Genomic DNA, 17,383 nt, shown 5'->3' on the forward strand with positions numbered 1-17,383 from the left:
CATAATACCAATATGCAATAAAAAAAATAACACGCAAATTTTGGAGGATTTTTTTTTTTAGTTAAACACAAATTTCTTTTCCATTGGTTTGTGTTGGTATCAAATACTGATCGTATTGAAGATGCTAAAAGTTTTGACTCCAAACTTAGTAAAAGTGATCTGTAATGTGTAAATTAGAGCAATATCTTGCAAAATATGCCTTTTGTGATTCATGTGTTAAATGTGTAAATTCATTTTTACCTCCAAACACAGAATGGAGTTTATCGACAGACATACAACATGCCAAATGTTGCTTTGTTTATCAATTTTATTTATTCTTTATTAAGCCATGAATTTCCCATTGAGATTTCCTCCTCTAAGGAAATCTAATCAAAATGATAGTAAAACCAGTTTCATATACTAAGCAAATCCACATATAAAGCACACTGCATACATAAAAGCAACATAGAGATATAATAAAAGAAAAAAAGTAAGAAGTAAATAGACAACACTGCTGATACCAACAGCTCACCCTCTTGCAGAGATTATGTTAAGCATCTATGTTTTTCCTTCTTTCATTGCATATAAGGAATGTGAAATAATGTTTTGCAGTTCCATCCATGCCTATGGTGCATACATGCAAATGGCAGTTTTGACAAGCTCTGAGCTGAAGTCGATGAAATCATGCTGTAGTCACAATAAGAGGCTTAACACAAAAAAAGGTAACACCTGCATTCTAACCTCTGATTTAGCAACAACCATCCTACAGTATTTATTACAAAATGTAGCAGATGTTTATTATTGTTGGCTTATTGGATTGATAAAAAATGTGCAAATTTTGTATTCGAATAAATATTCCTTCATACTCTTTACATGCATGAACTCTATTTAAAAAGACAATAACCGAAAATATATGACAAAATATGAGATAAAACTCACTTATGCAGTATTTATAAATTAGATGTCATTTCAACGAGACAAAAGGATGTCAAAACAATGCTGATGTTCTGTTTTTATTAAACTGATGCCATGTGCTGAAACGTCAAGAGTTTTTCCAAGCCAACAATTGTGGGCAATATATCCTCCCCAAAAACAATCAAACTGAATTATTCTGGTGCTTTTGGGGTTTTGTCTAAATGTGTAATAAATAAATAAAAAAATAAAATAATAATAATAATCATAATAATAATAATAATAATAATAATAATAATAATAATAATAATAATAATAATAATAATAATGTGAAAATGGGCCGATAAGAGCTTATTTTGTTGGACTGTGAATCTATTTTGTTTTAAGATGTGCTGAGCACTTTATAGACACTGAGAGAAAAATCAAAATAAACTAAAAAATAATAAATTAATAAATAAATAACAATAATAAGCCATGTTATTGTAGACAAAAAAAAAACAACCTAATGTATATGAGTACCACACACAGATGAGGTATCTCAACAGAAAAAAGGCAGGTGGATTGTCTGCAAATTGCCTTTTTGGACACTAAAGTTCTAAAACGGTTCAGGAACTGTGGGTAGTTTAAAGCCAAGACTCTTCATGCCAAAGCTGATGTTGGTTTAGGAGAAAAAGGGATGATGAAGGGGTTTGTAGCGGTTTCATTGTGATTCTGTCATGCGATACATATTTAGAATCTGGTTGGGTTCTTCACTGTTCTAGAACTTGGTGATCCTGCAAAAGGGTCCCTCTGCTGGTGTAGGTGGAGGTGTGGTACTCACCACAACACAGGAAGACCTGGGTCTGTGGTAGTTGGGCTACTCATACAGGACCCACACACAACTGGAACTCCCACAGCATGAAGGCCTCAGAAAATGACGGACAATCCTCGACACACTCTCCAAAATTTCACTTGTGATAGAATCTGATCTTTCAGGACTTTTTATAAACCTTATAAGAGGATCAAAAGGATAAAATCTGATGAAGTTGTGTTAGTGTTTAGTATTTAAATACTCTGGCCTGGTTGTGTCTCCTTTTGTGACTTTGGGCTCATATCCACAAATGGGTTTCTTGGCTGTTTTCCTGGTTTCCTTCAATAATTGATATACACGGACATTAAATATACAACTGCCAAATCATGAGCCTTTTATCTCTGCTTTTTGTCTTTTAGTCTTTAATTACTGCCTGGTTGGTGCCCTCTGTGGTCTTTCACTGGAGAATGGGACTCTTTAGGACCTTAGGTGTCTAAATAATAATAGTGCATCACTTGGTTTTTGTAATGGAATTATAATGCAGAGGTTGTTAGATGTGTTTCTTCAGATTTACAGAGAGTAGGTGCAAAATGCTATTATTTCCAAGCCTTGACAGTCTGATGTTTATACTCTAAAGAGCCTGCGTTATTTACCGTGCAGCATGAATTAATGTTATCTTTAAACCACATCTACTGCAGATGATCTTGGGCGCTCATACAGCATCCTGCAGCCACTCTCCACTTTAATGGAGATACAGCGGATTAAGTAAGAGCGCAGGTCTAGGTCTAGGTCTGTAGCTCCAGCCTTGGAAAGTCTTATCCTCAAAGAACACGATCTGCATGGAAAAAATACAGATAACAATCCTGTAACCTGTAAATGTACAGCCATTAACGCTACACCTGGAATAAAGACATGCACTGTGGTCTCTACGGAGCCTTCACTCTCCCCTTACCTTCCCCTTTTTAATGATAAAGCTCATCTCTCAGTCGGCTGCAGCTGTGATGTGGTTTATATCGAAATGACGAGGAATAGCTATTGTCATCTAAATTAGCTTGATCTACATATTAACAAAATGGTTTGTTCAAGTTCGATTTCTGCGTACACATTAAACGGACTCATATCAAAGAATTGCCAGAACTGATTTGAGAAAATTAGAACCCATAAAGGCTTTACCTGCTGACAGTTTGTGTGAGGTTTCTGTGTTTTCATTGAACTCTGATACTTAAAGGACTGACATTATGTTTATAGGAGTTTTGACATTAAATACTAACTAGCGCGTTGACTCGTGTGGATCCACTGGTTCTAGATGTGGTAGTTTTTATGCTGTTGTGTATTTGTGCATGCTGTACCGCATTTGTCCAGCAGTCACCGCCAAAGTATTCTGGGTATAGCCACATGATTGTAAGGCTATTGTATTCCAAAATTACTAATACCTCAAAAAATATTGGTACTATCAACTTGCCGCTTTCGTTAGTTTGTTCCTTGACCAAAAATACATAAGCATGCCAAACTGCAGCAGTCAGCACTTTCTGGATTTTGTGTGAATCCCCAGACACACATACACACACATACACACACACACACACACACACACACACACACATACAGCGGCCACTTGGCTTTTATTATATGGTTGGTTTAGTACAGCGGTGGGCAACTCTGGTCCTAGAGGGCCAGTATCCTGCATGTTTTGGATATTTCCCTCTTCCAGCACACCTGATCTAATTAATGATCAGCTCATCATCAAACTCTGCAGAAGCTTGGTCATGATGTAATGGCTTCCAGGTGTGCTGTGTATGCGCCTACCCCTGCTTTAGTAAGTTATAGGACGTGTTTGGATTTTGCCTTTTTGTACGATAAATTAAGGTAATGGGATTTTCTCCTCTTAATTATCACAACAGGTGATGCATTCTTCTACATGTGGTCTGTAATGCACATAAACTGCACCTCAGCATGTTTTTTTGCACTAGTAAGTCCTGTAAATTCAACATTATATTATAGGTTGTTAGGGATATACGGATATCTGCAAAATGCAAACAAAACAAAAGTTTACTTCATCTAAAAGTTCTTTCATTCCTTTTTTGGGCCAATAGTAATAGATGCAAAAGCTTAATGTAATCTGGGAGTGTTCACAAAGTACAAACAATATTTGTTACAAGAGGGAAAGCACATCTAATACCATTAAAGATCACCCTATTAAGGTGAGTGCAGCCATGATTACTGTCAGTAGTTTCACCGGGGGCAAAATGCAAAAAATGCCATTTGACAGATCATCATATGCAACAGCTGTGTCTTTTACAGTGGGGAGAAGGAAGTCCTGATTCTAAAAGCTGGGCATTTGGGTACCTAACATGCATCTGAAATATTTGGTGTCCCATGAGTCTGCGTTTAGGGTTTTAGGGACTGCACTATTCTTTGTGTTTGAGATTTATGGAATAAGGTTTTGGAATTTTAAGGAAATTTAAGGCACTATTATTATTATTATTATTATTATTATTATTATTATTATTATTATTATTATTATTATTATTATTATTATTATTATTATTATATAATTAAACTAAATGTGGACAAACATCTTAATATCAATCAATACTTGCTGAACAAACTGAAAGGAAAGATTTGAGTAGAGTTAGGGCTGACATCAGAAAAAAATGAAACCAGGATATTAAACAATACTAAGTCTGACAGATACTGACAATGACATGTGACTTAGCTACTGTTCAACCACAATATGAATGGGAATGTTATCTCATTATTTCAGAGGTCATGTAAACAGGTGCTTAAAGAACTGTAGCAAACAATAGGCCTTTGTTTTGCTGAGATTTCTATGCATTATAGGTCACTGTTAAAATAACACTACAGTCTACAGTATATTCTACAGTTTTTGTTTTTAGAAAGGATCTGCTAAATCTTATATACTTTAATAAGATGAATTAGAAAATGAATCACAAAAGTTCTGGTTAGTTGATGTTTTCAATGTATATGATAAAATGTACACAAATATACTGGTTTATGTGCATTTATACAATAGATTGATAAATCTTCCACTTGCAAGAACCTGAAAAATGAATGTATTATAATGTGCAAACAGTGTTCTAGCTCTGAGACAAAGATTCATTTTGAGTGATATCCATTTTCTCATTAATATTCATAATTTCACATTTTGGCTGTATTTTGGAAACTTGAACCAACCAGCATTTTTGATTAAATTTGTTAACTTTGTTAGTGACTCAAACTTGGTAAAGTTTCACTACTTTTATTCTGAAGGTGTCTTACTTGTAGACTAGTGAAATAGGGAGTAACTAAAAAAAAAACAGACTCTTGCACATGTGTATTTGCCGTGTCCCATCACTATTCTTAAATCATCTACAACTTGGATAAGTAATAAATGTGATTATAGTATATTATATCCAGTCAACAGGTGGAAAACAGTCCTGGATCTTCATCTAATCTTTGTCTGAGAACTGTAGAAAAGTGCAGCCCAGTTCTTCTTTCCTCCTCCTCCTGCCTTGTGTCTTCCATCCATTTCCCCTCTCTTTGTTCTAGATCATGAAGGCATAAATGAAATTAACAGCGATTGCAGAGCTGCTTATTCATCAGCTTCCAGATAATTTAAATAACAAAACCCAGTTACAGCACGCATAAAGTATAAAAGCCTCTGAGCAGCCGAAGGTTGTTGGACAGATTCCCATCAACACAGATCATCATCAAACATGGGCAAGGTATATAGAGAAAAAAGGCACTTTTAGGTGTTCAGGCACACGCTATAAAGAATCAGTTGCTGAAAAGGAAACGACAGGAGCATGAGTTAAGAAAAATGTCAAGTTTGGGCTACATTTTTGCTGTAAACCTTTTGTTTGTTTGTTTGTTTTCTCCAGATCATCTTCTACGAGGACAGGAACTTCAAGGGTCGCTCCTATGAGTGTGTGACCGACTGTTCTGACATGACCTCCTTCCTGAGCAAATGTCAGTCCTGTAGGGTGGAGGGCGGCTGCTTCGTGGTCTACGACCGCCCTAACTACACGGGAAACCAGTACTTCCTGAGGATGGGAGAGTACTCTGATTACATGTTATTTGGCTTGACTGACTCCATCCGATCCTGCCGTTTGATTCCTCAGGTAAAAAGACAAATAAGATTAGAAAAGAGAAATCAACAAAAAATGCAAAATACACAACCTGATTACTATTGTTTTTTTGTCAATTTGTAGCTTTAAGAGTAAAAGTTGTGTGACAAATGGGATTATAGCAGCAGAGAATGCAAGTGTTTTATCATTTATTTTGTGTCAGTAAAACTAAGCAGGAGAAAATGTGCAAGTTCAACATTAATGATGAATTTGTCTTCTTCTGCATCTTCATTTGCAGCACAAGGGCTGTTTCAGGTTGAAGATCTATGAGACGGAGAGCTTCCAAGGTCAAAATCATGAGCTGGTTGAAGACTGCGACAACATCATGGATCGCTACCACATGTGCGACTGCCAGTCCTTTCAGGTGATGGACGGACACTGGCTGATGTACGAGCAGCCCAACTACAGAGGCAGGATGGTGTACCTGAGCCCCGGAAAGTACAGGAGCATGAGAGATGTCGGGTACAGCGGCATGAGGATCAGCTCCATCAGGCGCATAACAGAACTGTGCTGAAGCAGAACGAAACCACAATGTGTCAGATAAAATAAATATGAAGCAAAATAATACTCTTGTCATGTTTTCTGTGAAGAGTCTGTCTAGTTAGTGCAAACACAACAGTGAGCCTTACTGTCAGATTTATTACAGCATAGCCACACATGTGCTGCTTTGACAGAACATGACTAAAATACTCTATGTAAGGGCCCTCAATAGATACTCAGTTTTAGTCAAAATACATCATATTATATGATTTTGTTGCTATTAAAACATAAGTTTTTTGCAATGCAGTCAGACATATTGTAGTTACCAGCACATCTTGCGCATCTATAGTTCCAGTATTTAGATTCTTAGAGCTTCTCAAGTCCAGAGAGAGGTTTATAGACATACAGTAGTGGAGAAAAGTTTTCAGACGCCCTTAAAATTTTACACAATCTCAAATATTATCATATAAAATCAAAATTATAATGAAAAATAAACAAATCCTTTTTTTTTGGGGGGGGGGTTTATTGTTAACAACAAAAAATAATGTAACTAGATTCTTGACAGTTTCAACATGTCATGTCCTGGATGTGTTACGTTATTTTGCTGAAACATCCAGTTTTGACCTCGATGGAACTGAGCATGTGCAGAAGGGAGCATGTGAGTTTGGAGAACAGAACAATACTTGACACAGTTCAATGACCTCAGAGCGATTCTTAATGCGATATGTCACAAATGCATGTGATACCCTAAAACTTTTTTCTAGATATGCAGTAATGTAGAAAAGTTTTCAGACGCCCTTAAAATTTTATACACTCTCATATATCATGAAAAATAAAAATCCTCATGAAAAACAAACAAATGCAAATGATTTTTATTTTTTATTATTAACAAGGAAAAAAAATAAAACTAAATTCTTGACAGTTTCATCATGTCATGTTCTGGATGTGTTTCATTATTTTGCTGAAACATCCAGTTTTGACCTTGATGAAACTGAGCATGTGCAGAAGGGAGCATGTGAGTTTGGAGAATGGAACAATACTTGACAGAGTTCAATGATGTGATTCTTTATGTAATATGTGACAAATGCATGTGTTATCCAAAAACTTTTTTCCAGATATACAGCAGTGGAGAAAAGTTTTCAGATGCCCTTGAAATTTTACACAATCTCAAATATTATCATGAAAAATAAAAATTATCATGAAAAACAGATGCAAATTATTTTGTTTGTTTATTGTTAACAAGAAAAAATAACAAAATTAAATTCTTGACAGTTTCAACATGTTTCCTGGATGCGTTTCGTTATTTTGCTGAAACATCCAGTTTTGACCTTGACGGAACTGAGCATGTGCAAAAGGGAGCATGAGAGTTTGGATGACAGAACAATACTTGACAGAGTTCAGTGACCTCAGAGCGATTCTTAATGTGATAGTCATAAATGCATGGGGGATCCAAAAACTTTTTTCCAGATATACAGTAGCGGAGAAAAGTTTTCAGATGCCCTTAAAATTTTACACAATCTCAAATATCATCATGAAAAATAAAAATTAGCATGAAAAACAAACAAATGCAAATAATTTTTTTGGGTTTGTTGTTAACAAAACAAAAAAAAAAAACTAAACTAAATTCTAAACAGTTTCAACACGTCACGTCCTGGATGTGTTTCATTATTTTGCGGAAACATCCAGTTTTGACCTCGATGGAACTGAGCATGTGCAGAAGGTAGCATGTGAGTATAGAGAATAGAACAATACTTGACAGAGTTCAATGACCTCAAAGTGATTTTTAATGCGATATATCGCATATTTTGGGGTACCCAAAAACTTTTTCCCACTACTGTATTCCTATTGTTGTTTTCTGCACCAAAGAGTGTTAAATGGAAGCTCCACTTGTTTTACATGAAATATCAGTTTATTTATCACTGTAAACCTGTAGGTCATTACACGGAGCTTTGTCAGACTCTGAGCAAAGGAAAAGATGGTCTTTAAATGTATTTTGGGAAATATATAAAGTTAAGATGTCAAGATATTGCCAAAGCATCATTTTCTGTTCTTTCCCTCAAAGACATGTTTCTGTCCCTGTCCTTCTCTGTCTCCCACTGAAGATGTGAAACTCAGGTCTTATTTACTCAATACTGCCTCAATGTTCATTTGTGGTGAATAAAAATATATGGAAATTTTCAGTATGAAATGTTTGTAGAAATGTGTGTACATAAAAGATCTATTGCACATCTACATGTTTGTCTTGGAGGCTCTTCCTGTGGTTTCTTCAGTTTTTCTTCAGTCTAGTGTATAGATTTTTGGATTGTATAAATGAAATCAAATTGAATTGAATTAAACTGAATTTAACTGTAAATGAATTGAACTGAACTGAACTGACACATCATTAATGTTGGAATTGGTAGTAATATAATGCATGATAGTTTATCGTTTAATTTTTTTTCCATGTTAATAATACGATCTATGAAACAAAATAACTAAAGTTAAGGGTAATGGGGTAAAAAGTATAATATTCGCTCCAAAATTTCATAGTAGAGGAATAAAGGAAGACATGGGTAGTATAAAGTATGAAGGCAGAAATGGAAAACTTAAAAAATGTAATCTAATGGTACTTGTGTACTTACATTCCACCACTGAGAGTTATTTACATTCACTTTATTTTGCATAACATGTAACACTATCAGTCTATTTATAACATACTCAAAAATTATTGACATTAATTACATAACTGAACTGTATTATAACAAAGACTAAAACTGCTTTATCAAGCTAAGAGTTGGGAGGAAAATTAGGGGTTGACTACTTTTTACTGCTTTGCTTAAAGGGATATTAGAAGAGGCACATTATTTATTTATTATTTATTACATTTATCACATTTATTATTATTATTTTTTACGAAGGGTGATTCTCAGTAATGACAGCTCAGAGGGGAATAAGCTGCAAAACATCCCCAAACAAAACTCTCAGCACTAGTGCTCATTAAGAGTCTTTCATGTATAAAGTGTGGATGTTCTAACAGTTGATATTATATTTTGTATTTTATGTCTGAGACACAAAATACAGCTTTGGCTCACAAGCTGAAAAAATGAGTATTTACAATTCAGTCATCAGCTGCAGTGTCTTCATTTACCTAGTATTGGAAGACATGAGCTGTATAGAATTTTGTACATCCAGGTTACAGGAGTGTCAAATTATAACTTGACCTAACACTGGCAGAACAGAGAACCAGCTGATGGATTTGCCAGTGTCACCCACCTCTACCCCATAGGAGCGCTGCTGCAGTTGGCACTGCACCAGATGCATACAATCTGGAATAATAACCATTTACTGTCTGATTTAACAAACATTATAGGCCTGTATGCTTTGCTGCTGAGTAAGATTTTCAAAACAATGGCTCCATAGATCATTTATCTATCATGATGGGTATAAAAGTGGCAGAGTTTACCAGGGCAAAGTACCAGTGCAATCAGGGCAACGATTGAGCTCCAAAATGGGCAGAGTAAGTGACTATTTTCATGCTGGCCGCTACTTTGACTACATTTAACTATCAGCTCATGTGCTTACTTTTAAAATGTGTCGCTTTATTTCCAGATCATCTTCTACGAGGACAGGAACTTCCAGGGTCGTTCCTATGAGACCAGCAACGACTGTGCAGAGCTGACCTCCTACCTGAGCCGCTGCAGCTCCTGCAAGGTGGAGAGCGGCTGCTTCATGGTCTATGAACGTCCAAACTACATGGGCCACCAGGTGCTGGTGAAGAGAGGAGAGTACCCCGACAACCAGCGTCTGATGGGAATTAGCATGAGTGACTGCATCCGTTCCAGCCGCATGATCCCCATAGTACGGAGCTACACCATTAACACTGATGCATGTTACATTATAGACACAAACAGTCAGAACCAACCCGATTCTGTAAGTGATTCGCCGAAAAATTTCTATTTAGCTGACTGTTTTTGTTTCTTGTGTTATTTTACAGCACAGAGGTCAGTTCAGGATGAGGATCTATGAGAGGGAGAACTTCGGAGGTCAGATGCATGAGCTGGTGGAGGACTGCGACTCCCTTCAGGAACGTTACCGCTTGTCCGACTGCCAGTCTGCCCATGTGATGGACGGCCACTGGCTGATGTACGAGCAGCCCCACTACAGAGGCAGGATGGTGTACCTGAGGCCTGGAGAGTACAGGAGCATGAGAGACATGGGATTGGGCCCCTTGGACATGAGGATCGGATCCATCAGGCGCATCATGGACTTGTGTTAGACAGAAGAGCCTCAAAGCTTGAAAATGTCACCAATAAATTAAGTCCAATTCATTAATAAATCAAAAACGTTTATCAGTATATCATTCGTGGTGAGTTTCCAATTATTCAAGTGTGATCCTGCACGGGTAACTGCACGATAATACACATCCAGCTATTTCTTCGTGTTGGAGGACAGTTTGGTCTTAAGTGAAACCTGCTATTTTTATTGTTTTCCATCATCAGGTCAGTAGTTCTACCTTTAAAATGTTCTATCATGTGATCCATGTGACATAAAAAATATTTCTATACTAAAAATGACATACATGGAAATATTCCTTAAAGAAACTTGGATATTTTACTATGAAGTCTGTAGTTATGACAGAGATATCACTGCAATATAGAATAAGATAGTCTGACTCCCAGGATGCACTCTGCTGGTATAATCCTGCCATTGAGCAAATCTTTGAGTCATACCCTTCCATTCTCCTATATTTGTATATTTCTGTTTTTCTTAGTGGGTTTTTTGTTATTTTAATACCACACTCACTTTTCCACTGAAACAACTTCTCCCATGATTTGCACCATCAGTGCCTCCTGCTCTCAGCCCCATCCATGACAAATGTGACTTGTTAACAGAAGTGTATTATAACAAAGACTAAAACTGCTTTACCAAGCTTACAGCCAACAGCCAAAATGAGTGGTTGACCACTTTTTACTGCTTTAACTCAAAGGGAAATTAAAATCATGTCAGTGCTGTGAAGAGGTGCATTACTTTTTGATAAAGCACCTTGTGGGCTTTTATGAGGGGAGATGCTTAAAAGCTTAGATATGAACAAACATCTCTAAATAAAACTCTCAGTATTGGTGCTTATTAAGAATCTTGTACACAGTGTTGGCACTGCACTGATGGGCATACAAGTGACAGTTTACCAGGACAAAGTACCAGTGCAATCAGGGAAACAATTGAGCTCCAAAATGGGCAGAGTAAGAGACTATTTTCATGTTAGCCACTACACTGATTTACATTTAATTAACAGCTCATGTTGAGTTTTAAAATGTGCCACTTGATTTGCAGATCATCTTCTATGAGGACAGGAACTTCCAGGGTCATTCCTATGAGACCAGCAATGACTGTGCAGAGCTGACCTCCTACCTGAGTCGCTGTAGCTCCTGCAAGGTGGAGAGCGGCTGCTTCATGGTCTATGAACGTCCAAACATGGGCCACCAGGTGCTAATGAAGAGAGGAGAGTAACCCGACAACCAGTGTCTGATGGGAGTTAGCATGAGTGACTGCATCCGTTCCAGCTGCATGATCCCCATAGTACGGAGCTACACCATTAACACTGATGCATGCTAACCCTCCTGTTATCCTCAATATTACTAATACATTTTAACCTTGGGGTCAATCTGACCCTCCAGAAAAAAATTGTTGATCAAGTTTTTGTGTCAGGCACTTTATTATTATTAACATTATTAATATTGTACTTGAGATGATCATTTTGGAGGAGAGGCATGTGTAGTTGGAAAGGCTTGGATGTGATCAACTCTACAGCCTACACTGGCTTCCTAATTTTGGCAGGAGTTCACAAGTCAAGTTGTTTCCCACATGCCCACACCATGAGAAGTATCAAAGTTCTGGTGGGAATAGTTGGTTTCCCCACCCCCCTATTATGTATCAGCTCTGCACCTGCAGGTGTGGGGACGTTAGGTCACATACAGACAGACCAATTTTACACAGATTAAACAGCTTGAGGTCAAACTGACCCCAGAGGAACACCAATGGGTGCAAAATGTGTTGAGCACATTGAAAAAATATCACGATCATTTTATGCTCAATCAGTTGTCCCCATCAAATTAGGAAAATTCATGAAATATAAAGCAAAAAAAAAAAAAAAAAAAACCTCTCAACTATTGTTTTTTGAATGGGGTCAAATTGACCCTAAGGATATTACAAAGGTTAAATTAAAGACACAGTCTAAACCAACCCTGGCAGAGCATGAGAGGAATTCTGTAAGTGATTCGGTGAATAATCTTCTATTTAGCTGACTGTTTTTGTTTCTTGTTGTGTTATTTTACAGCACAGAGGTCAGTTCAGGATCAGGATCTATGAAAGGGAGAACTTTGGAGGTCAGGTGCATGAGGTGGTGGAGGACTGTGACTTTGTGACCTCGTCTGCCCAGTCTGTCCACGTGACGGACAGCAACTGGCTGATGGACGAGCTGCTCCGTTACAAAGGCTGGATGGTGTACCTGAGGCCTGGAGAGTACAGGGGCTGGGATGGGACCCCTTTGACAGGATGTTTGAATCCCTCAGACGTATCATGGAGCCATCAAGTCCATGAAGTCAAAGCTTGAAAATGTCACCAATTAACTAAACTGAACTAATTAACAAATTATTAGTTTATCATTCATGGTGAGTTTCCAGTTATTAAACCATGATCCTGCACAGGCAGACAGCTGCATGATAATAGACATAATTTCTTCATGTTGGGGGACAGTTTGGTCTAAATTAAAACCTGTATTTTTATTGTTTTCCAACACCAGGTCAATAATTCTACCTTTAAAATGTTCTATCATACAATGCATGTGACATTAAAATTCATAAAAATGATTATTTGTGTACTAAAAATAATGTGATAACGTTAGCACAAACACAGAATCCAAATGCAGAACTCCGACAACAAAAGTTAGTTCCAAAAGGTTTATTGTTCACACACAGGTGAAAAAATATTATGAGTGACAGAATCTTGAGGATAATGGTTGGGGATTTCCTCCTCTGATTCGTCCTCCGGATCGAGGGCAGCAGCCCGTCTCCCCGAGCGGTGTTAGGAGTCCTTTCCCCGACTGGGGAAAAGCAAAGGGAGGTCAGGGACGGAAACAGGTCATACACAGGCAGGCTAACAATCAAGCAACAGGACATAAGGACTAGGCAAACTCACGTACCGGTAGTCAGGGCGAGAAGGTCAAAACCAGATCAGATGAGGCAGACAAAACCGACAGGGATCAGGCAGAAGACGAGAAACCGAGGAATCCAAAACAGGCAAGCAAACGAACAAACGAGGTCAAGTACGCTGGTCTGAACTACTGGAGTTACAAACTGGCGACTGACAAGGGGAAAGGACAGGGTTTAAATACACAAAAGGGCGGGAAGACAACTAGACACAGGTGGAGCAAATCAGGGCGGAGACAGGTAATCAGGTCAGAGGTGAGGATGATCAGGGAACAGGAAGTAAAGATGACAGACACGACACATGAGGGAAAACTTAACAAAATAAAACAGGAAGAGACAAACAAAACATAAAAGACAGACAAAACCAGACTATTGTCTGGCAGCAGGTATGACAAATAATGTACATGGAAATATTCTTTGAAGAAAACATAGATATTTTACTATGAAGTCTGCAGTTATGACAGAGCAGAACAGGGAACTTTAGTTTAACTTCATAAGGTTTATTAGAGAATTAGTCATAAACTGTTAAAATTTCAACAAACTTTGCAATATAGAATAAGCTATTCTGGCTCCCAGGATGCACTCTGCTGGGATAACCCTGCCATTAAGGTTATGTAAATGTATCTATATATCTTTATTTGTATAGTGGAGGAAGAAACTGTGATGTTTCCCATTGGCTTCTAAATTGACGAAACTGTATTTTGCAAATTATCCATTAACATTTTGGATTTTTTGGTCCCAGAAGTGACCAAATTTGGAGAAATGGGCAGGACTATGGAAGCCTACAGAGCCATGAAGAAGGGATGCTACCTTACTGACCCAAAAAACAGTAAACTTCATCAAATATTGCAAAACAAACTCATTTTACAGTGTTGTTATCAGAACCTATTAACCATAACCACAGTGGATTTGTCTGTCAGTAAAAAAAAAAAAAAAAAAAAGGTTTTGTAAAATAAACCTTAACTCCAAAAGTCAATGACATGTCAAACACACCTGAAAATTAAAGTCTGACATTGCAGACATTAATGCCTTCTATCCAACCTGAGATTTAATTGAAAAACTAAAAAAATCACTAATGCCACGTCAACAATAATGTAGATATTTGGCAAAACTGATATTTTTATTTACATTTGGGCCTCTCATCCACATGTAAATGGTGCTTTAGGTCACAAAAACTGAGATTTTCAAACATCTCAGTTTGTGTGTATTCATGTGGAACAGGGAAAGACAGAAAAACAATGGAAACATACAACTCCATTTTGCGCATATTTATTTCTGCTTTGTGTGATGAACCTGCACCTGAAACAACACCTGAATCAAATCCAGGTGTATAAATCAGTGTATGACCTACAGTAGATCGAGGTCAGCACAGATACCTTTGGGAGGTGGACTGGACTGGTGTTATGATGAAATCCACATCAGGAAAAGAATACACTTCTACCAAGGTCATGTAATCACCTGCTTGTGTTTGCTGGTTTGTCTATGAGCAGAATTATACAAAAACTACTGGACTAACTTGGTCTCAGAGTAGAGTTGGGACGAAGGATGAACCTATAGAGAGGAGAAGTCCTGCCCGTTCTGTTTGCGCCCCATGGAATCTTATTTCAGACGAAAAAAAAGTATTAGAGTCTATTGCAAGAGACACTTTTTTTTTTTTTATCCTGGCTTAACTATGGCATCATTTACACAGATCATGTTTGTCTATTTAATAGTGATGGGACTTTTGGCTCTTTGAAGGGAGCCGTTCAATCAGGAGCCGTTCACTGAAAAGAGCCGTTCAAAAGACTGGCTCTTTTATGTTTTTTGCGTTCTTTTGAAACACCAACGTTTTAATGACTAAATAGGCTATATGTGATGATTGACATTACATTTTAAAGGTGTTTAATTGGCGTGGTAGTAAATATTATCTTACTGTAAAAAAGAATAGTTAATTCAAATGTGTGGGCTGAATACATGACATGAGAGGTGACATTAGGCAAATGGTGGAATTGGACAAAAAACATCCCAGTACATTATGTGGACTAGTCTGTAGCCTAAAATGAAGAAGAAAATAAAAAATTTTCTCATGAAATAACATTTTTCTTTGGCTCATTACTCACAGGTGGTCACTCACTCACTCTCAAACGTTTTTCTGGTTTCGACCAGTCTTCCAGCTCCGCCTCCTCCAGTATGCTCACCTCACGCTTCAAACTGTTGTTTTTTTGCTAACTTCTTGCCATGAGACATGCGCAGTGTGCAAGCACTCTTTTTTTTTTTCTGCTCGAACATTCTCCTCCTGCCCAATGCCTCCCCAGTGACGCTAAATTGACAGGCAATCAGACACTCCCTCCTATAAAAAAAATTTTTTTTTAAATGAACGGCTCTTTACAAAGACTCAGTTCCCATCGTTCATTTCAAAGAGCCGTTCAAAAGATTTGATTCATTTGTGAATGGCACATCACTACTATTTAAAAGACTATTCAGACTGTTTTCGCCTCTGTTATTACTTTTTTCCTAACGCTCAACAACCAAGACATAATATGATGAAATAATGACTGTTCTGGTGTTGGTGATGTGAGATGGTGGTTGGTCCATATGGTGTACAAGGAGAGAAAGAGCTGTTTAAAGATAGATAGATAGATAGATAGATAGATAGATAGATAGATAGATAGATAGATAGATAGATAGATAGATAGATAGATAGATAGATAGATAGATAGATAGATAGATAGATAGATAGATAGATAGATAGATAGATAGATAGATATGTTTAATTGTCCTTAACTGTCTTCATAATCCGTACAGCCATGATAATACAGCAAATGACACAAAAACATATGACATAACACAAACACAAAAACAGTAATTCCACACCATACACCCACCCAAAACAGCAAAGACAACAAATTCACCACCATATACCCACCACCACACATATCCAACTAACACATTACAGTCTCTTTAATGATTTGTTCAGTTCTGTAATTGCAGTTGGGATGAAACTTCTGCTAAATTTAACTTTTTTTCAGTTTATTGATCTGTAGCGGTGACCAGAAGGAAGCAGTATGAAATATGGATGAAAGGGGTGACTGGGGTCAAGGGCAATGGTGTGTGCTCTGCGTGCAGTGACTGTGCTATTGAGGTCTGAGAGCACTGGGGGAGGGGAGTCCAATGATTTTAGCGGCTTTATGTGTAATCTGGATGAGTCATCATAATCAAGTTTACTTCTCTGAAATAAAAAAATATGTTTAAATCATTATGATACAATACTTGTCTTTAAGTGCTGTAGTTCATGTCAGAATTTATTGAAGTTATTTATAACTGTATTTAGTTAATTCCTCTGTGAATATGGTCACTTTCTGGTCTTAGGGGTCCAGAAAAAATAAGTAGGTGGCTCCAAAATTGAGGCTGTGCTGTCATTGGATTATTATTTGTGCTATTTGACACATGTAGTCAATGACAAATGTTTTTATTTTCAAGTCCTTATGTGATTTTCTCTGTGTTTCCAAGTGGTCTCAAGTCGGATAAAGACACTTTCTTAACTCCAGAATGAATGTAAAGCTAACAATTAACCTGCTCCCATTCAACAAATTACACCTGTTTAGTCTCCATTTGGCCTCATATTTGGTTTAGTTTAGTTTAACCAAATATGAGGCCAAATGTCACTTGTTTACTCGACAGCGTAGATCTTATTAGAAATTAATTCAGCAGTTGACTAGTGGTCACTGGATAAATCAGGGGTTTGCCAAATGGGGTATGTGAGTTTGATTCCTACCAAAGTCGGCTTCTCTTCTCCACTCTACCTGGGAACACGGATACAAAAGTTGCATCCTATATGGGATTTCTTTGAATACGATGGTGAGGAAAATAAAAGATATGAAAAAACTGAAACTAATCCTTTAGAAAAAACTGAAAACAAATAAAAACTAGCA

General features: G+C 37.2%; 2 protein-coding genes and 1 pseudogene across 2 annotated transcripts; all 3 read left to right on the plus strand.

The window, feature by feature from the left end:
• Window positions 1-5,380: 5,380 nt before the first annotated feature.
• LOC115412383 (gamma-crystallin M3-like) lies at window positions 5,381-6,360 on the plus strand. The gene is made up of 3 exons (XM_030124877.1): window positions 5,381-5,406; window positions 5,563-5,802; window positions 6,047-6,360. Exons 1-3 carry the CDS (start codon window positions 5,398-5,400, stop codon window positions 6,320-6,322), a joined length of 525 nt encoding a protein of 174 aa, XP_029980737.1. The 5' UTR covers window positions 5,381-5,397; the 3' UTR covers window positions 6,323-6,360.
• A 3,404-nt stretch (window positions 6,361-9,764) lies between these two features.
• On the plus strand, window positions 9,765-10,543 carry LOC115412275 (gamma-crystallin M3-like). The gene is made up of 3 exons (XM_030124687.1): window positions 9,765-9,784; window positions 9,877-10,125; window positions 10,262-10,543. Exons 1-3 carry the CDS (start codon window positions 9,776-9,778, stop codon window positions 10,541-10,543), a joined length of 540 nt encoding a protein of 179 aa, XP_029980547.1. The 5' UTR covers window positions 9,765-9,775.
• A 955-nt stretch (window positions 10,544-11,498) lies between these two features.
• LOC115411988 (gamma-crystallin M3-like) lies at window positions 11,499-12,864 on the plus strand (annotated as a pseudogene).
• The last annotated feature ends 4,519 nt before the right edge of the window (window positions 12,865-17,383 follow it).

The sequence above is a fragment of the Sphaeramia orbicularis genome, chromosome 21, assembly GCF_902148855.1.
Source record: "Sphaeramia orbicularis chromosome 21, fSphaOr1.1, whole genome shotgun sequence".
Classification (NCBI taxonomy): domain Eukaryota; kingdom Metazoa; phylum Chordata; class Actinopteri; order Kurtiformes; family Apogonidae; genus Sphaeramia; species Sphaeramia orbicularis.